This window comes from Haematobia irritans, chromosome 5 (genome assembly GCF_050003625.1).
Source record: "Haematobia irritans isolate KBUSLIRL chromosome 5, ASM5000362v1, whole genome shotgun sequence".
Taxonomy (NCBI): domain Eukaryota; kingdom Metazoa; phylum Arthropoda; class Insecta; order Diptera; family Muscidae; genus Haematobia; species Haematobia irritans.
In genome coordinates, this window is record NC_134401.1 from 53763458 (window position 1) to 53784353 (window position 20896).

General features: G+C 33.3%; 3 protein-coding genes and 2 long non-coding RNA genes across 5 annotated transcripts; 3 read left to right on the forward strand and 2 right to left on the reverse strand.

The window, feature by feature from the left end:
* The first annotated feature begins 810 nt into the window (after positions 1-810).
* Positions 811-2775, forward strand: tsr (Cofilin/actin-depolymerizing factor homolog tsr). Its single transcript, XM_075310508.1, has 4 exons — positions 811-965; positions 1943-2133; positions 2241-2346; positions 2447-2775. Exons 1-4 carry the CDS (start codon positions 963-965, stop codon positions 2591-2593), a joined length of 447 nt encoding a protein of 148 aa, XP_075166623.1. The 5' UTR covers positions 811-962; the 3' UTR covers positions 2594-2775.
* Positions 2600-3506, reverse strand: LOC142238784 (uncharacterized). The gene is made up of 2 exons (XR_012722816.1): positions 3302-3506; positions 2600-3201 (listed from the first exon to the last, which is right to left on the reverse strand). It is a non-coding gene; the product is annotated as an uncharacterized LOC142238784 (long non-coding RNA).
* Positions 3507-4909: 1403 nt separating this feature from the next.
* Positions 4910-7054, reverse strand: thoc5 (THO complex subunit 5). Its single transcript, XM_075311920.1, has 5 exons — positions 6897-7054; positions 6108-6827; positions 5841-6047; positions 5253-5780; positions 4910-5186 (listed from the first exon to the last, which is right to left on the reverse strand). Exons 1-5 carry the CDS (start codon positions 6981-6983, stop codon positions 4950-4952), a joined length of 1779 nt encoding a protein of 592 aa, XP_075168035.1. The 5' UTR covers positions 6984-7054; the 3' UTR covers positions 4910-4949.
* Positions 7055-15092: 8038 nt separating this feature from the next.
* On the forward strand, positions 15093-16588 carry LOC142239008 (uncharacterized). The gene is made up of 3 exons (XR_012722889.1): positions 15093-15576; positions 15642-16068; positions 16133-16588. It is a non-coding gene; the product is annotated as an uncharacterized LOC142239008 (long non-coding RNA).
* A 122-nt stretch (positions 16589-16710) lies between these two features.
* On the forward strand, positions 16711-20639 carry LOC142238877 (uncharacterized). The gene is made up of 3 exons (XM_075310603.1): positions 16711-17131; positions 17190-17346; positions 20191-20639. Exons 1-3 carry the CDS (start codon positions 16999-17001, stop codon positions 20561-20563), a joined length of 663 nt encoding a protein of 220 aa, XP_075166718.1. The 5' UTR covers positions 16711-16998; the 3' UTR covers positions 20564-20639.
* The last annotated feature ends 257 nt before the right edge of the window (positions 20640-20896 follow it).

Sequence of the window (20896 nt, forward strand, 5' to 3'; positions counted from 1 at the left end):
AATTGTCCGTCGCCGAAGGGACAAATTTATATCGGCTTATGCGCTTTACAGACTATTAGTTATTCCGGACGACAATGCTCGTGTCGAACATTTCCCATATAGTGTGCACATATAAGTTACAGACATGCCCGGAAAAACTTATAGTCTGCAGGACCGGAAAAACTTATAATCTGCAGGACGCATTATGCGCTTTACAGACTATCAGTTATTCCGGACGGAATGTCGGTGTTTGTAAAGAATCTTACAGTGTGTCGGGTCGATACGACTTGTCGGCGATGACTAAATAATCGGTAAATGGGTTATCGATCCCATAAACATGCAGCAGTATCGATTATGCCTTCGGACTTAACTTATAATGCGCACAATATATGGGATATGTTCGACACGAGCACTGTCGTCCGGAATAACTGATAGTCTGTAAAGCGCATTACAGTGTGTCGAATTGATACGAATTGTCGGCGATGACTAAATAATTGGTAAATTTGTTATCGATCCAATAAACATGCAGCAGTATCGATTATGCCTTCGGACTTAACTTATAATGTGGCCGATATATGGGATATGTTCGACACGACCACTGTCGTCCGATATTATAATATATAATATGATATTATAATAGATAATTGGCCGCCGCCGCCACCGGAGGCTAAACTTATAGTCTGCAAAGCGCATAAGACGCATAAAATGTAGTGTCAGCCGCCGCCGACAAAATTGGGTCACCTTTATTCTCTGTGAGTGGCTCTGTTTGCAGTTGAACGATTTATTGTATCATGGTGACGTCAGCCATGCAGGAAAAACACAAAGTCGCCAACTAGTTAAGATAACGCTGTTCAAACAAGTTATTATGTCCCCGGCAAAAAAGCGAACCGACTCAAAGACCAAACGACCCAACGCCTCCAATCGTTTCACACACGTCGTCGCATTTTATATCGGTCTACACCCAAAAAAAATTATAAAGAAAAATGGTAAGAACATTTGACTGCTGGAAAGAATTTTAATTATACATCTTCAAGACCAAGTTCATGGTAAAAATTCCTTAAAAGCCCTATGGTGAAAATACGTTGTAATTGTAATAAGGAAACGTGAGAAATCGCATTTTACCAACAAAATGGCAAATGTAGACGGCAAAATGCACACACACATTCATACGCGCGCGATGTAGTTATACATACAAGCAAAAGCCAATGGAAAAAAGCAATTTTCTAAACGGAAGACGACCCCCTCTGGGCGATTTGATCAAAGAATTAAAAAGATTTTCTTCGATTTGGAGGTTATAAACATCTAAAAATACATATTTTGTATGTTGTATATACGTATAGATATATGAATTTCATAAATTCGACGACCACACGCCGTTTAAAAATAGCCTTATAAGGTCAGAAATATCGTCGTATCGTAGAGGAGAGAGTACGACGCCTCTCACCATTTTGCAAGAATAAAAATGGCGAAATTATCATTCACGGCTTTTGCAAAAACAAAAAGAGCATTTTACTTGATTAGATATTTTGTTTAGGTTTATTTTTTCTATGTGACTTGGTTATTTCGACCGGAAAATTCGTCTTGGAAAAACTTTTTGGTTCGCCTCAGAAGAATGTATGTGTCGTGTGCTTTTTGTGGTCATCAGTCTGTCGTCGCTTATACCATCCGGCTAAATGCACCGAATTGTGAAGACACCGAGCAGCAGCGTTCATGCTCACATTTTGACAACTGTCAAGATCTGCCAAACGACCCGGTCTTTCATGGGGGTGTTGCGAATAGTAAATACGTAATACATATATAATCACGGATGGGCATATAATGTACATACGCACGCTTTTCGTATGTATATACATATGTACGTACGGCAATCGTAGGATGTTTTTATTTGGGCGTGGTTAAGATTTATTATATATTCCTTGTTTTGTTTTCTTTCCCTCCCACTGTTACTTTGCCCCCCTCAAAGGCTTCAGGAGTCACCGTGTCAGATGTCTGCAAAACCACCTATGAGGAAATCAAGAAGGACAAAAAACATCGATATGTTATCTTTTACATCAGAGATGAAAAGCAAATCGATGTAGAAACTGTTGGTGAACGCAATGCCGAATATGATCAATTCTTGGAGGATATCCAGAAATGCGGCCCCGGTGAATGCCGGTAAGTATACATACAATCATACCATACCACCGTATGTATATACAACTATTTGTATTTTGCGCATCACCAACCAACCCTCCTTTTTTGCTTTTCTTTATTTGTTGTAGTTACGGTCTTTTTGACTTTGAGTATATGCACCAATGTCAAGGTACCTCCGAAAGCTCCAAAAAACAGAAACTTTTCCTTATGTCCTGGTGCCCCGATACCGCCAAAGTAAGTCTTGTTACTCCTAAACAAATGCACAGTTATACTATGAATATAGTCTAGCAATTACTAATTATGGTCTTTTTTGCTTGTTTTCTTTTGGACATAGGTTAAGAAGAAGATGTTGTACTCCAGCTCCTTCGATGCCTTGAAGAAATCACTTGTTGGTGTCCAAAAATACATTCAAGCTACCGATCTTTCGGAAGCTTCTCGCGAAGCGGTCGAGGAGAAATTGCGCGCCACTGACCGTCAGTAAGATGAATGAGTTTTTACCATTTAAACACCAACAACCACACCACCATAACCCAAAATCCAATACATCAAACACAAAACATTTGTATTTTGAAGCAGAAATATGAAAACAAACTATTTAATTTCAGCTTTTTATAAATAATAATTAATAATAATAAAAAAAAGAAAAGAATAAAAAATCACAAATCTGGAGTATTATTGAGCAACAACTACACCAATAAAACAAAAGAAAAAGTATTCAAAGAAGTGGTGAGTTGTAGTGAGTCACTTGATTTTTTTTATTTCATTTTTTTTTTTTTGCTTCATCTGATGACTCATTATCTTTCTATACCCCATTATTATCCACTATCAGACAAATTAGTCACTTTTTGTGGAAAAAGAGAGCATAGCAAATGTAATGCTGGCAGCAAATAATTTTGCAGCATTGCAATGGCGCATTATCAACATAAAATCATCTCAACGCAGCAAACGTATCCATATGGCAATAAATGTTTCTGGCAAACTTGCACCGCAAATACAAATTGAAACTATTCTTGTTTGGCTACATATTCAATTGTATTTACATAGAGGCAGTATTAGTGTAGTATTTATTTGGACATCTATATTGATTCGCTATAAACATACAAGTAGATTTAAAATTTTTCAAATGGAAACCATAGTGTAAAAATATAAAATTGAATTTGATCAGTTTGTTGGCCTGATATATACATACGCCATTTTTCTGATAGGTAATCTAGAAGTATTTCCACAACTTCGTATGCCAAATATGGTTTGTATCGGCACATACTCTGATTAGCCCTGACATATATACAGCGAAGAAAGTAACAAAACATGTTGATTTAAAGTAGGAAAGAAACGTTATAGGAAGCAACTATCCCTATTATATTCCTTCGTTAATAGTAAACCAAAGTATTGGTCTGAACTTTTCAAGATAACATTGTTAAATACACAATAAAATGATAGTCATGTAAAGAGGCCAGAAGTATAACAGAAATTTAAAAACTGAAAACCAGAACTGCTCACCGATGAAAATTAGCGGAATATCATTTAAACAATAATGGTATAATATAGTTCTTTATGTATTATATGATTCTGACCTAGCAATTTTTCTGATCCAAGGTTTTTTCTGTTAAGAAAAAAAAAAAAAATATTTGACTATAAATCAACGCCGACGTTTTTTATACATGTGTTTCAAGTGGAACAACGTATTATGTCGGAGGAAAAATTCAGCTCATTCATTTTTGAGTTTACTTGGAATACATAGCATTGTCTAAATTGTTTTGTGTATAAGCAAAAGTATTAGATTGGCCACCATTTGCGTGAGATCCTACTTGAATTCCATAACCTCCATTAGTTAGAATTTTAGTCCTATTTTTTATATTAAAGGTGGGTATTAAGTTCGAGTTTAGCCGCTAAAATCGTTATTTTTTCACGATTACTTTTCTTTAATAATCCATTTTAATGAATACAAACTTTGTGAAAATTTGCTTTGGGATATTCCCCATCGAGTTATAATGAAATCTGCAACAAATATGTATAATATTATGACTTTTTTTACTGATTTAGTTTTCACTTTAATGAAAATTAGCGGCTAAACTCGAACTTAATACTCACCTTAAGGCAAATTTAATGTTTCTTTATGACGAGTATGTCTGTAACCATATATGGTCCTTTGGGTGAAAAATAAATTAATTATATAAAAAAATAACATAATCCTGTCCAACTGTTAGTGTATGAGTTTTCAGTTGATATATTAAGATTTCCCATGATCTAATACAATATCTAGACTAACAAGTAATATTATTTTTCCCTTAAGGTGGGTATTAAGTTCGAGTTTAGCCGCTAAAATCGTCATTTTTTCACGATTACTTTTCTTTAATAATCCATTTTAAGGAATACAAACTTTGTGAAAATTTGCTTTGGGATATTCCCCATCAAGTTATAATGAAATCTGCAACAAATATGTATAATTTTATGGCTTTTATTACTGATTTAGTTTTCACTTCAGTGAAATTTAGCGGCTAAACTCGAACTTAATACTCACCTTTAAGGTGAGTACTATGTTCGGTTTTTTCACCAAAACACTAAATTAAAAGTACAAATATATTTATGAAGACGATTATATTTTGATCGAGTCTTGCCAAATAATGGATGGAAAAGATCCAAGGAATTGATTGCAAATAATTTTATATTTCTACATTAGTTAATTAAAAAGTGTAACCGTGAAAACAAGCTGGTTTTCAGCTTGAAAACTGAACATAGTACTCTGCTTTATTCGTAGAGGTGGTACGTTGCGGACATGAAATACGAAACCAATAAATTAGTTGTATATACTTTTTATTCATCATTAAATTTGTTCCTTATTGCTTAAAATAACTAATAGATCCTTTCATGATTCTTCTATATGGACGCATTCTTATGCGTTTGGAAAATGATTTGATGAAACTCTTCTCCTTATTATACTCTAACGGTTGATATAGAGGGCCTTCAGTCTCTAGGAAGATATCGAAACTGTACATTGTACGCAGTAACTGATATGCTAGTAAATTAGTAATGGATTTGGTGTCCTTCAATGAATTTGTATAGTTTTCCATAATCTATGTTTGGAGAAAAATTGAATTATTAAATTAAATCAAAATTAATTGACATCATAAACTACTTACCTTAATTGATGAATTATTCAATGCAGTATGATGACCATTCCAATGAACTGTTATTGCCCATAAAGGTATATTCAGGGGATATTTATTAGATATGCTTATTAGACATTCCATTTTGGCCGAACTTAAAACAATAACAGCACGAAAAAAGGTACAATGAACATCTACCATTCGTTGGCTTACAAATGGTGTCGTTGTTTGTGAGCTTTCGTACTCTTCCCAGGACACAGCTGACCATTGTACTAATGTACAATTCGGTCTCACGTTATCATTGATATATTCGTCAAGGTTTTTATTCATAAAGGCTCTAATTTGGGTTATCAAATTAAAACGTATATGAAAGTAGCTACGTATTCTTTTGACACACTCCAATGTGAAGTCTTTAAGTTTCTGAGTTTGCATGTCATTGCATCTGGTATTTTTAAAAGAGGAGTTTCCAATCATTTTCTGTAACCACTGATATGGTCTACCCAGATTGTTGTTCGAAAGGTTCTTTTGGAATTCTTCCAATTTGATGTTATGTTTCTGTAACTAGAAAATTTAAAAAAAAAATACTTGTTTCTTAGTACCTTAAGCAAACAAAATACATACATTCAAACTGGTTTCTGAATACGGCAAAGCTTCTCCCAAATCGTCGTCATTGATAAATTTCAGAAAGTCTTGCTGCAAATTGCTCTCAATTAAATTTACATTATTGTCATTTAATATTATCTCACAATGGGCTGTAGCAATCATAAGCAAGGGCAAAAAGAAAATGTCTAAAACCACATAGTCCTCTGGAGAATCATCGTGAACAATCTAGACAAAAAGGTAACAATAATTTTTAACCTTTTTTATCTACAAGTTCTATCTTCTTACCTTAATTTGTAGAGATAAGGGATGAGGCTTTAAAAGAAACGATTGCTCAAGGTGATCTGTGCTCTTATGAATTAATTTAGCCTCATATTCCTTAGCGTCATCTTCCTGACCTTCAACTGACAATTTGATACTGCCCTCAAGAAGTTCTATAGCTCTTAAATTAACATAAGTCAAATAAAGATTTTGGGGCAACATATGAACTTTATTTTCCAATTTCCATTTCTGTTCAATGGGTAACTGCAAAGCCTCTTGCAACGGGCGAGTTGCTTTGAGTAGAGTCCTTAAGGATGGAGCGAATGTTGATAGATTTTCCATTTTTACAATAATTTCATGGAAAACTTTGGACTTCTCGTTAAGGAGCTTAGTGCAGTCATTAGACAGTTGCTTCCTTAGGTTCAATTCTCTTTCCAATCTGGATATGCGATCTTTGTGGCTTAAACTGGTTTCCGATGTTAAATGTTTACTTTCCTGTGGCTCATATATGTCAATATCCTCATCTTGACTTTTGAATTTGTAGCATTGTTTTATTTCACGCTTTAAATAGTTGACTTCATACAACAGATTTTGCAAATGAAGGCGATTACAATCCACTAACGCTTTTTGAGCTTGGAGCTCTTCTCTGCCAGAACGTACTTTATATTTAACCAAGCGATTGACCTTTTTGATCAATACAAATAAAAGGGAACCTGCCTTGATTTTCTCTTCCAGATCAACAGATTTCTGTAAATGTTAATGTATATTTTAGCGTGTAATACTAGAGTAATTTTACAGTTTAATAATTCCTTATACCGTTTCCTTGCTACTATTTTTCGCGCTTAAACATTCGGTAAACAACTGCTTCAACAGATCAAAGTTTTCGTTTAATATATTTGCCATTGTTTATTTAATATATTATTAAACATAAAACGTTGGGAATGAAAATGATAAGTACAACGTTGCTTCGTTCGATAACAAAATTTGGGGATATAGCAACTGGGTGACACATACTTTTTTCTTTTACATTCACACACAAAATCGATAGGCGTATATTATTTGGAACAAATCTACTTTAGTAAAAGCTTTTACTAAGGGTAGGTACTATGTTCGGTTTTCGAGTTTAAAACCACATTATTTTCGCTATTACTTTTCCTTAAATAATCAAAATTATAAATGAAAACAAACTTATTCCTGTAAAGTCTTGCCGAAAACTAATGGAACAAGAAACTACACATCAATTGAGTTAATTTGTCTGCTTTATATTGAACTGTTTTAATAAAGTAACCACGAAAATTTCAGCGCGAAAAACGAACATAGTACTTACCTTTAAGTAGATTTGTTAAGCACTAGTGCTTAAATTTTTTTTTGGGTAGGAGAGCGTATTTTAAAGAGAAAATGTGAAGTAAAAAATTGGGCGGCAAGGCCTACTTTTCGAGATATCGACATCTGAAAATTGGTATTTTCTATATATTTTTTTTTAATTTGGACCGAAAATTTTCAGAAAATTTCCGAAATAATTGCGTTTTTAATAAAAAATAGTACATTTTAAAGAGAAAATATGAAGTAAAAAAATTGTCGGAAAAGCCTAGTTTTCGAGATATCGACCCTTGAAAATTTTTATTTAAATTTTCAGAAAATTTCCGAAATAATTGCGTTTTTAGTAAAAATAGTACATTTTAAAGACAAAATATGAAGTAAAAAAAATTGTCGGAAAAGCCTAGCTTTCGAGATATCGACCCTTCAAAATTTTTATTTTATTTGTGTTTTTTTCACTTTTTTTTTTGCTGAATTTGAAAAAAATGTCCGTATTTAGCACAAATGATGTATTTTAAAAAGAAAATATTGAGTAAAAATTGTCCTGAAAACACTTAGTGTTCGTGATATAGGCTATGAAAAAATTTTAATTTTATGTAAATAGTACTTTTTATCTTGAACAGTTAATGTGATATTGTTGTGCTCTATTATTTTTGTTTTTGCAGTAGTAAATGGACTATTGAATTGAATTAAATCGCGCGATTTTTTTTAATTTTTGGTTTTTCTCTTTAATGACTTTCTATATAAAAATCTCTTTACGTAATTCGCAATGTACTCCAAAATAGCTTTAATATGAGTACCATATATGAGAAAGGGTAAAAATTTTGAAGGCCCCGGGACCCGGGTTGGGTACTAAATCCAATATAAATAATAATGAAAACTTTAGGGTCCCGTAACTCCGAAAATAGGTCTTGCCGCCAAAAAATGGTATATTACATTTTGTGTTTAGAATCGAAAAGTCTATACGCTGACAAAAAATTGGACAAATCGGAGCACTTGTACTAAAGTAGATTTAAGCCCTGAATACAATATTTGAATGAGTTATTTTGAACTTGTTTCCGGCATTTTTTGAATATTAATAAAATTATCTCGCTTCATCATACCCATTAATTTCGATGAATTCAATTAAATGGAATTAATCCTACAATAGTAAGACTTCAAGATATGTGATCTTTTAGTAATTAAAAGTTTGGATATCCAGTACTAAAATCAAACAAACCTAATAATGCAAATTGATGGCACTAACAAAAGTGATAAAATTATATTACATATCCTGTTTTTGTACATTTCCCATCATCCTGAACTAACGTAATACTGTGGTAAAATTTAGAATGAAATGGAAATGTAAAAATCAGATTTGCTTAGTTTGTATAAGATCTGAAAATTTTACAGCCGTATGTGTTATAGTTAAACTAAATTCAAATCCATTATTTTCTGTTTAGTTGAATTCAACCAAAGACGATCGAATAGGAAGATGTGAAATGGTTTGTGCTTGTTATGCACTTTACCCTGCCAGCATTTCAAAGTTCCATTTCATCCTCATCGCTACCACAGACTCGTAAATGACACTGCAAAATCGCCAACTGTGATAGTATTTTGCCATCACTATTCGCATGAAAGTATTTTGCCATCACTATTGTTACAAGAGCCATTTTATATTTTGTGAAACACCAAGCACAACTAGCTTCTTATAATTTATTTAAATGAAAATGATAATGAAGTGCTGAAAACATAGTTATTTCGCTTAAAATTGTGAACGGTATATTGGTGAATAAAGTGATAGTTTTTCAAATATTTTTCCAGACACGCTGCTCCATTGGGAATAAAAGCACTGTCTGATAGACGCTACAACATGTAACTTGTAACTCAACATCAATCTTTTATTAATGCATAAAAATATGTTAAATGTGATGTGATAGTCGTATAAATGTTATATTTATGAGAATTTATAAATGTCTAATAAAATTTATAAACATCTAAACAATCGTGTTTTACTTGACCACAACCCAATAAACACAGGATGAGCGTTTTTCAAATGCAACAACTTTTCAGTTTGAGGGTAAATATAATTTTCAACATAAATTCAACATGACTTGAAATAGCTCATCTTCAATACATTTTCAAATTGTTTGCGAATTACTTCCAATTTGCCAAAATGTTGACGAAATCTTTGAAAAGGTGTTGAAGATAATATGAGAAAACTTTGACAAAACACTACCCTAAAATGCAACGAAAAAACCATGTGGTTTTCAATACTTATTTGTGCAACGAAGTTCGTGGTCAATTGCAAGAAATAAAAAAAATGGAAAATTTTAGACAAATAACCAAATAGTTTATAAAAATAGGTAAGTGAAAATAAAAAATGAAATAAAACTTTAAGGAAGTCACTAAATGTATATATCTTTGTAGAAAACTAAAATTATGGATTCTACGTTCTTGAAAACATTAATTAGCTGACTAATGAAAAAATGGTGGACAATTAACTGGAACTGCTTCAAATAGTTTATAATAATTGGTACGTCAATATGAAAAATTAAATCAACACTTTAAAGAAGTCACTAAATTTAAATCTCTTTGCAGAAAACTAAAATCTTTGGATGCTACATTCTTGCAAACAATAAAAAGCCGACCAATGAAAAATGAGTGGCTTATCGACAAGAAAAAGTTTCCAGAAACATTACAAGTGCAACCAATTAAAATTGTTAAAAACAACAAATTGTTGAAATCAACAACTTCTGGATGAAAATGTGCATCACATCATCAGTTTATTTCATATGCTATCATCAGTTTAAAATGGATATTTTGTGAATTCCTTCTGCTGGAACTTCAAATTGCCTGCATGTAAATAAAAGGAAGGAACCAAAAGGAAGGAAACCGAATGCAAAAGTGTTTACTGTTTTTTTTTTTTGTTCTTATTTGTTGATATGTTTAATATGATTATTATTTATCAATTGGTATTGTAGTGTATTATGTAGTGTAGTGTATTGTTATATATTTTATTTTGATGAAAATGAATAAATTATACAATATTCTTAGAATTTTGGCTTTGACTTTCAATTTGAAGTGGGGATATCATTCATACAAATTTAGGTTGAAAAGTATTTGCAACGATGTTAATTTTGAATTTGACTCGCATCGAAAATTGTTTGACAAATTATTGAGTAGCGATGCATTTCAATTTGAGGATAACACTTGAGATATTATTGCTAATGTGTTGAATTTCACTATTGAGGGTAATGTCTGTTTTTTGTTGAGAACGCGATTTTCTCAACAACTTCTCAACTTGAATATTACACTAATCCTTTGAAAAAATGTTTGAAAAATTGTTGAAATTTAGCATTTTTCAAACGTTTGTGTTTATTGGGAATGATTCTTTTACAACTATCTTAAAATGCACTTTGTCTGATTATTTGAAGGGGCTCTTATTGGCGTCCTTCTAAATGTATCCAGAAGGACACCTAATAATTGCACTCATGCGATACTTTTTTGTTGTAACTTGGCGTGGTACAACTTCTAAATAGTGATGGCGCTTTTCCGAGGAGTTTTGGATATCGTATACGACTGTTTTCGACGTAGTGGGGATTCTCAGAAGCGCCCCCCCCAACTTCAAAAAATGTTGGCAGGGTATATGAAAATAGACACTGTCATATGTGACAACAGAATCTGTCATATATGACTTCCAGAAGGCTACACCAAAGAAAATTACATACCTGAATACGGCAAAGCTTCTCCTTATGCGCTTTACAGACTATCAGTTATTCCAGACGACAGTGCTCGTGTCGAACATATCCCATATATTGTGCACATTATAAGTTAAGTCCGAAGGCATAATCGATACTGCTCCATGTTTATGGGATCAATAACATATTTACCGATTATTTAGTCATCGCCGACAAGTCGTATCGATCCGACACACTGTAAGATTCTTTACAAAAGGGCTGTTTTCTTTTTGCACTGGATGCAATATTTGTATGGGCTATCCGGAACATCGTTGCACTGGTGTTCTATCAGTGCAAGTCGCGCCGATGTTAGGTTAGGTTAAAGTGGCAGCCCGATTAAGATTCAGGCTCACTTAGACTATTCAGTCCATTGTGATACCACATTAACTAAAAGTACCTATTACATATGGGCACTTATAGTTTTAACCGCTGAACCTTCTTGATTATTTTTCTTTGTTGAACCAACCAGATTGTTCCAAAAACATTAGCAGACTGCTTAAGTTAACGTTTTCCAGATCCGCCAGTAATCTGAAGCTATATGCTCCTAAAAGTTGCTTGCGCTTTAAGGCCGGTACTATGTTCATTCTTGCGAAAAATTTTTATGGAAACCATTATTTCGCACATAGAAAGCGGCATTTTTTTAGGTAGCTTGGAGCGCTATTTTACAGGGAGCGATATTGGATTAAGTTGGTGGTTGTTGCTTGTTTTTACAAAATAACATTTTATTTTTCCTTGGGCAATTGATCTGCTATTCCTTTGATCCTTTGTATAGTTTCGGAACAAAAATATGGTCCGTGTTAGATTTATAAACCCGCACAAATAGTTTTTAATAAATAAATTATTTCTTAATTCACATTGCAAATGGCGCCGTGCTATAAACGTCAGTTTTTCAACACGAAAAAAACAAAGTATCACAAATGGAAAAAATTTCGCAAATTTTTCGCATTTTTTGGTTTTGTATGGAGTTTCAACGCGAAAACCGAACAGAGTACCGGCCTTTACACAAAATGCAGGACACACACACAAGAGGTGTTTAATTGATTCTTTTTCCTCCGCATCATGACAGCTCATACAATAGTCATTATACTTCGCGCCAATAGTTTTTGCAAAATCGCCTATCAGGCAGCGACCCGTTATAGCAGATATCAGGAGTGATATCTGACGTCTCGAGAACATTAGCATATCTAGTGTGCGGTTTAAGTTGAAATGGGGCCATATTTGCTTGGTGTCGTTACAACCCTTGCAATTCTCCCATCGAACATTTGCCACGATTGTATTTGGATAAAGTGACGCTTCTTCGATGCACAATAGCAATTTGTTGTGAATATTTGATCGAAAAACATGAAAATCAAAGTGATACAGTGTCATAAATAATCGCAGCAGTAAATATTTATTACTAATTGAAGCATTTCATACATTATAAATGCAAGATTTCACTTCTTTTCTGTGATTGTTTTTAAACAGCTGATGACAGTGTTGCATATTTTTGGAGATGTCCTGGATAAACGAGTACTCTATTACATTTTAGTCCTTAAAGGCCGGTATGCACCTCTAGCGAAATTTTCGGTAGCAAAAATTTATTTAAGTCTATAACAAAAAAACAGGGCTGTGTACACAAATTTCAAACCAGCTAATCGCTTTTAAAAATTGTTAATATATGTTCCAAATATTCCTCAAATAAATTGTTTATTATTTACAGACCTTTTAAACCTTTTACGCACACACTGATTGTAATAAAATAAATGTTTGCTGCCAAAATATGCTTTTGACAACCCTATTATTTTCATTAGAGGTGCGTACCAGCTTACGAAATTGAACGCTACCGAAAATTTCGTTAGCATAAATAGCAATGCATTTCTTATGGGAATGAAATTTTTCGCTAGAGGTGCATACCGGCCTTAACGGCTTAGCATATCCAGTGCTAAAAGAAAACAGCTCTAAATACCGACATTCCGTCCGGAATAACTGATAGTCTGTAATGCGCTTTACAGACTATCAGTTTTTCCGGACGACAGTGCTCGTGTCGAACATATCCCATATATTGTGCACATTATAAGTTAAGTCCGAAGGCAAAATCGATACTGCTGCATGTTTATGGGATCGATAACACATTTACCGATTATTTAGTCATCGCCAACAAGTCGTATGGATTCGACACATTGTAAAGCGGACCTTAGACGGTCGGATAAACACTCCGACAGAGGTTCGTCTATTTGTTGTGTGTTCGTTCAAGTTTTGTCCTTACACTGCACGAACAAATGTGATGGCAACATGAAAAAATAAGAAGAAGCATAAACAAACAATGAAGTTGTACGAAGATTTATGGGTGAAACCATTTTTTACTGAAAAACTGGATGAAAATAATAAAAAAATCCTGGTATATGTGTCAAAACAATGATTCCTGAAGTAATCCACATTTAATATATTACAAATTACTTGAATTTCAAAATACTTGTCGCCTGGTTTCCCATTGATTGGAAGTGGAATTTCTCCACGTTTTTGCCACAATACTGGTTTAGATTTATATATTTCTTTAATTTTCATCCAGAATTGGCGATCCATCATTAATTTCATTGCAGAAATGCCTGTTTTTGATGTAAAAATAAATTTGTCTTTGATAATGTTTGTCGAACATCCCCTTACACTCAATTATTTGTACCACCCAACCAGAAAAAAACTCAAAGTTGTTTTGATTTTATGCCAACACGTCCCCGCGACAGCCGAACACGACCTTATACAATCGGATTTGTCGCCGCAACGTGTTGTGTCGCAGGGTTTATCCGACCGTATAAGGTGCCCTTAAGATTCTTTACAAACACCGACATTCCGTCCGGAATAACTGATATTCTGTAAAGCACATAAATCGTTGTCATTGAAAATTTTCAGAAAATGTACATTACATTACATGCAAAGCCTCTTGCAACGGGCGAGTTGCTTTGAGTAGAGTCCTTAAAGATGGAGCGAATGTTGATAGATTTTCCTTTTTTACAATAATTTCATGGAAAACTTTGGACTTATCGTTAAGGAGCTTAATGCAGTCATTAGACAGTTGCTTCCTTAGGTTCAATTCTCTTTCCAATCTGGATATGCGATATTTGTGGCTTAAATTGGTTTCGGATGTTAAATGTTCACTTTCCGGTGGCTCATATATCCTCATCTTGAATTTTGAATTTGTAGCATTGTTTTATTTCACGCTGTAAGTAGTTGACTTCGTACACAGATTTTGCAAATGAAGGCGATTACAATCCACTAACACTTTTTGAGTTTGGAGCTCTTCTCTGCCAGAACGTACTTTATATTTAACCAAGCGATTGACCTTCTTTATTAATACTGTTACGTTTTTATATTGAGACGTATTTAATTACCCGATAATTAAAACACAGTTCTTTTCAAATAACGACAATCTACAATTTATTTGTTTAATTGATTGGTTTCACTTATTTGCTCTACGATGTGTACTGTATAAACTTTAGCTTACGACTGACTTGACTGCACCCTCCGCCAGGGGCTTATATACCGTGATTTGACGATTTCGAAAATTCTTGATAGTCTGGCCTACAACCATCTAGAACTATCTTGATACAATTTATCTAACACCACATATTCAACTGGTTATCTTCATTGCCTACAGCCATCTGGAATGTTCTATCGGCGTTATTTTACAGGTGATATGGCACACATACTTTTAGGCTTATGCTAATAATCTAGTGCATTCTACTAGATTAGGTAGATGTCGTGCAGGCATAACATAAGTCAATAAGTAAAACAAAAGGCGTTACTTTTACAATGAACGATTGGAAACACAAAAGATGTTTAAGAAAGTACTAGAAAATAAAGAAATGACTCTAACAAGTTATGACGTAATTTTATCGTTACAATTTGAAATTTAAATTAACGTAAACTAATTTAAATAAACTTAAATCTAGAAATATCACATTCGTAACAACCCAATAAACACAGGATGAACGTTTTTCAAATGCAACAACTTTTCAGTTTGAGGGTAACTATAATTATCAACATAAATTCAACTCGACTTGAAACAGCTCATATTCAATACATCTTCAAATTGTTTGCGAATTACTTCCAATTTGCCAAAATGTTGACGAAATCTTTGAAAAGGGGTTGAAGATAATATGAGAAAACTTTGACAAAACACTACCCTAAAATGCAACGAAAAAACCATGTGGTTTTCAATACTTGTTTGTGCAACGAAGTTCGTGGTCAATTGAAAGAAATAAAAAACATTTTAGACAAAAAACTGAATTTACTCCAAATAGTTTCTAATAATACGTAAGTGAAAATAAAAAAATGATATGAAACTTTAAGGAAGACACTAAATTATATCTCTTTGCCGAAAACTAAAATGATGGATTCTACGTTCTTTAAAACATTAAAAAGCTGACCGATGAAAAAATGTTGGACAAGTAACTGGAACTGCTTCAAATAGTTTATAATAATTGGTAAGTCAATATGAAAAATTAAATCAACACTTTAGAGAAGTCACTAAATTTAAATCTCATTGCAGAAAACTAAAATATTTGGATGCTGCATTCTTGGAAACATTAAGAGGTTGACCAATGAAAAATGATGGTGGCTTATCGAAAAGAGAAAGTTTCCATAAATCAAAGTACAATGAATTAAACTTGGTATTTATGCTTTTCCATATCAACTACTGGGTGATAATTCGCATCACGCCTATAGTTTAATTTACATCGCATCATCGGTTTAATTTGATATTTTGTGAATTGAAATTGCTGGAAATTTATTCTAACTCTCTAGTCATCAAGTTCCTTGCTAATTTCCCGAATTTTAATGAGTTTTACAAGAATTTTGTCACACCAACGTTCTTGAGGAATTTTGTGGGTTTCAATACATTTTTTGCCACGAAGTACGTGGTCAGTTATTTTTATTGACATAAAACTGAAATTAATCCAAAACGGTAATTATAATTGGTAAGTCAAAATAAAAAGTGAAATGAAAACGTAATGGAAATCACAAAACTCGATTGTTTTGCAGAAAACTAAAATCATTGGATATTATATTCTTGGAAGATGTTACCGGTGAAAAAATGATGAAGGAAACAACAAAGAAAAGATTCCAGAAAACTTGCAAAGTGTAACCAATTAAAACAAAGTGCAACAGTTCCTAAATCAAGAACTTCTGGATGAAAATGTGCATTACATCAATTTACATTCCGTCATCAGTTTGATATTTTGTGAATTCCTCTTGATGGAATCTATTCTAACACGCAGGCCAGCAAGTTCCTCGATAGTAATTATTTGAAATTGTCAGCATATTAATTAATAATTAATTAATTAATAGTTATGTGACACCAACATTATGGGGGAAATTATACATGAAAAATGTTTAAGTTATTTAAAGTTGTATTGATAGTTTTAGTTATTAATACCTTTAATAAGATAATTATGTTTTGATTGGTATTATAACATATTATTATTTTTTATATTGTTATGGCCAGTTTCTCATCCTCCGATTAATCTTAACCGGTGGATAGACCTCCGGTTAGTAAAATTTTTGTATGGGATCAGCTGTTTTATCGACACGATAAGTGTGTAAATATAACCATAGCGATAGGCGGTAGGCGAACACTTATTTACGTGTATTTCTTATGGGAAGCCCAAAATCCACGACGGAATACCGTGACGGCTAGCGGCGTGTCGCCAAATTAAAATCTATTCTAATTTCATGGCGACAAGTAAGATTATGTTGCCACATGATCAAAAAAAAAAGTAAGTGCTACCAACATTTATATGTCATAATATCGACGTTTATAACGTCAATATTGTTTGAAAAATAACAGCGTCAACATAGTTAGACTCAAAAACAAAACATTTAAACGTGTAAATATAGTTTATTGAAACATGGACGAAGAAAAATTAATTGAAGCGGTGAAAAAATATCCGATTTTGTTTGACTTACAATGCAGGGAGTATAAAAATACTCAGAAGAAAGAAGATGTATGGAAGGGGATTTCGAATGAAATTGGCTGGAGTAGTAAGTTTTTTAACGAAATTTGTTTCATATTTTTATCAAATTTTCTTATTTTTAACAGCGGAGTTGTGCAAGAAAAAATGGAAAAACCTTCGTGATACCTACAAAAAAACGAAGCAACGTCTAAACATGCCATCCGGCAGCGGAGCTGAAGTTAAACGTACATGGAAATATTTCGAAAATATGAGTTTCCTGGATAACGTAAAAAGCAACCGCAGGTAATAATAAATCACATTTTAGTGACGTGAATCAATGTCAGTGGTAAGAACTAGGAAGAGATTGTATTGATTCTAAAAACTGAACATAGTGCTTACGTTTAGAGTTAAGGGAATCTAACTCTTGAACTGAAGTCAACTCGTCCTAAAACAAGTGAGTAAAGTAGATAGTCGCACGGGCCGACTATATTATACCCTAAACCACTGCTTCTGAACTAAAAATCCAAACATTTGAAAGGTATTATTAAATTAAGTTTTAGACGATGTAGCTGATGCTTCATACTTGCATATTTTATGTCCATTTTTAAGAACATTTTGGCGGTACATATTTATGGAAACTTTATCTAAATCAAAACCGACATATGTCTGATATTTTCCAATAAGATCAATAATAGTGTTTCACAGAGGTTGGTGATGGCAACAATCTATGTTTTTTGTTTCGCTTTGTATTGTATAAATATCCAACAGAAAAATGACTTCATTAGAAGCAGCAATTTTGGCAATGGCTCGAATATACAGGCAACAGGCATTAGATTCATGAAGGGCTACAATTTCAGATGCCACATATAAATAATTATTTTAATGCTGCACAGCATTAGGAACACACTTAATATCCACCAACATAAAGTTTTATTTGAAACATTTCGAAACAGGGTTTTTTATTTAATTATTTTTATACCCTGCGCCACACTGTGCAACAGGTATTATAAGTTAGTGCATATGTTTGTAACACCCAGAAGGAGACGAGATAGACACATGGTGTCTTTGGCAATAATGCTCATGGTGGGTCCTTGAGTCGATATAACCATGTCCGTCTGTCTGTGGACACATTTTTGTGATCAAAGTCTAGGTCGCAATTTAAGTCCAATCGCCTTCAAATTTGGCACATGTTCCTTATTTGGGTCAGAATAGAACCCTATTGATTTTGGAAGAAATCTGTTCAGATTTAGATATAGCTCCCATATATATCTTTCGCCCGATATGCACTAATATGGACCCAGCAGCCAGAGCTTTATACCGATTTGCTTGAAATTTTGTACAAACATAACACTTAGTCGTATAGTCAAGTGTGCAAAATTTGATTGAAATCGGTTCAGATTTAGATATAGCTCCCATATATATCTTTCGCCCTATATGGACAAATATGGTTCTAAAAGCCAGAGTTTTGGCCCAATTTGTTTGAATTTTTGCACTAGGAGTGCAATTAGTAGTGCAGTTAAGTGTGCAAATTTTGATTGAAATCGGTTCAGATTTAGATATAACTCCCATATATATCTTTCGCCCGATATGGACTAATATGGTTCTAATAGCCAGAGTTTTGGCCCAATTTGGTTGAAATTTTGCACAGGAAGTAGATTTAACACTGTAGCTATGCGTGCCAAATTTGATTTAAATCGGTTCAGATTTATATATAGCTCCCATATATAGCTTTCGCCCGATTTACACTCATATGACCACAGAGGCCAATTTTTTACTCCGATTTAGTTGAAATTTTGCAGAGGGAGTAGAATTATCATTGTAGCTATGCGTGCCCAATTTGGTTGAAATCGGTTCAGATTTAGATATAGCTCCCATACATATGTTTTTCTGATTTCGACAAAAATGGTAAAAATACCAACATTTTCCTTGTAAAATCGCCACTGCTTAGTCGAAAAGTTGTAAAAATGACTCTAATTTTCCTAAACTTCTAATACATATATATCGAGCGATAAATCATAAATAAACTTTTGCGAAGTTTCCTTAAAATTGCTTCAGATTTAAATGTTTCCCATATTTTTTTTTACTAAATGCTCCACCCTAGTGCATTAGCCAACTTAAATTTTGAGTCTATAGATTTTGTAATAGTCTATCAAATTCTGTCCAAATCGAGTGATATTTAAATGTATGTATTTGGGACAAACCTTTATATATAGCACCCAACACATTTGACGGATGTGATATGGTATCAAAAATTTAGATCTACAAAGTGGTGCAGGGTATAATATAGTCGGCCCCGCCCGACTTTAGCCTTTCCTTACTTGTTTTTTTTTCAATTTTATTTTAAGAAGATATAGCTATATACGTATGTCGGTAGACTTCACCCTCGAAGAAGAGAAGTCACACCAGACAATTTTGTGACATAGCACTCAACTTTACTTAAACAGATTCTTGAGAGGTTTGTGTTGGGCCCATAAAATCTAATTAGTGTTATTTTGTTGGTATCGTCTTATCATACCCACAACCATAAGATGGGGGGTATATTAACTTTGTCATTCCGTTTGTAACACATCAAAATATTGGTCTCAGATTAACAGAATGGTGCAGTGTATAATATTTTCGGCCCCTACCTACTTTAAACTTACTGTTTTTTTTTATAAATTGTGGGATCACACTCGAGTTCCATTTCATAAAAATTTTTCAGCAATAAGGTGGGTACTAAGTTCGAGTTTAGCCGCTAAAATCGCTAAAGTGAAATCTAAATCAGTAAGAAAAAGGCATAAAATTATACATATTTGTTGCAATTTTTTTTTTGTAACTTGATGGGGAAAAGCCGAAAGCAAATTTTCACAAAGTTTGTATTCCATAAAATGGATTATTAAAGAAAAGTAATCATGAAAAAATGACGATTTTAGCGGCTAAATTCGAACTTAATACCCACCTATAAGAACAAATATTTTGTCGAATACCAAGTTAATAATAACGCTGGGAGCAGAGTCAAGCTTATTTGGCTTGATTTAAAAGCTTTTCATGAGACTTGGATTCGGTGGTCACGGACAAATTTCATACCCATTTTTAGTACCAAAAATCTATATTTCTACGATTATACAATTTTTAGAAATAACTTATATATCTTTTTTCCTTTCGCAGGACAATTGGAAATATATTTGATGAGACTTTGGAATTAAATGAAAGTTATGAGGAAATCTCACCTCTGGACGATTATGACAAATCGATGTCTAACGATGAGGATTACAAATACCCACAACAAAAACGTAAGCGGGAAGACGATTTCCCTTCCATTTTGACTACGTTACGGAAAACAGCAGATCAAATAGCTAATACGACTACCAATAAGACATCGACTGAATGCCTTTTTGAATCCCTTCATCTGTCAATAAAAAATGCAAATTTGAGTTTGGAACAGACGAGTGAATTGGAAGATAAAATATTTGTTTTTGTAAAAAATGAGTTGGCAGATATACGACAACAACGTCTGATATTCAATAATACATATAATTAAATACAATAATTTGAATATTGTAAAGTAGATACTTTTACTTTTTATTAAAACAATAAATATTATAATTTTTGTTAAATGAATTGTTTTATTAGCGGGATAGGAAAGCTTTTAAAGTATCTCTCAGAGAGAATGCATCTGAAGATGATCTGTTCGCGTAAGTTGGAGTATATGATCTTAGAGTATTCCCAGTGTTCTCATAGCCGACTTCAGGATTGTAGCTTCCATCTTTTCTTGCAATAAGAAAATTATGCAGTGCTACTGTTGCCAGAACGATTTTATCGGCACTTTTGGGAGCGCTATTGATTGTAGTATGCAGAACACGCCATTTATTAG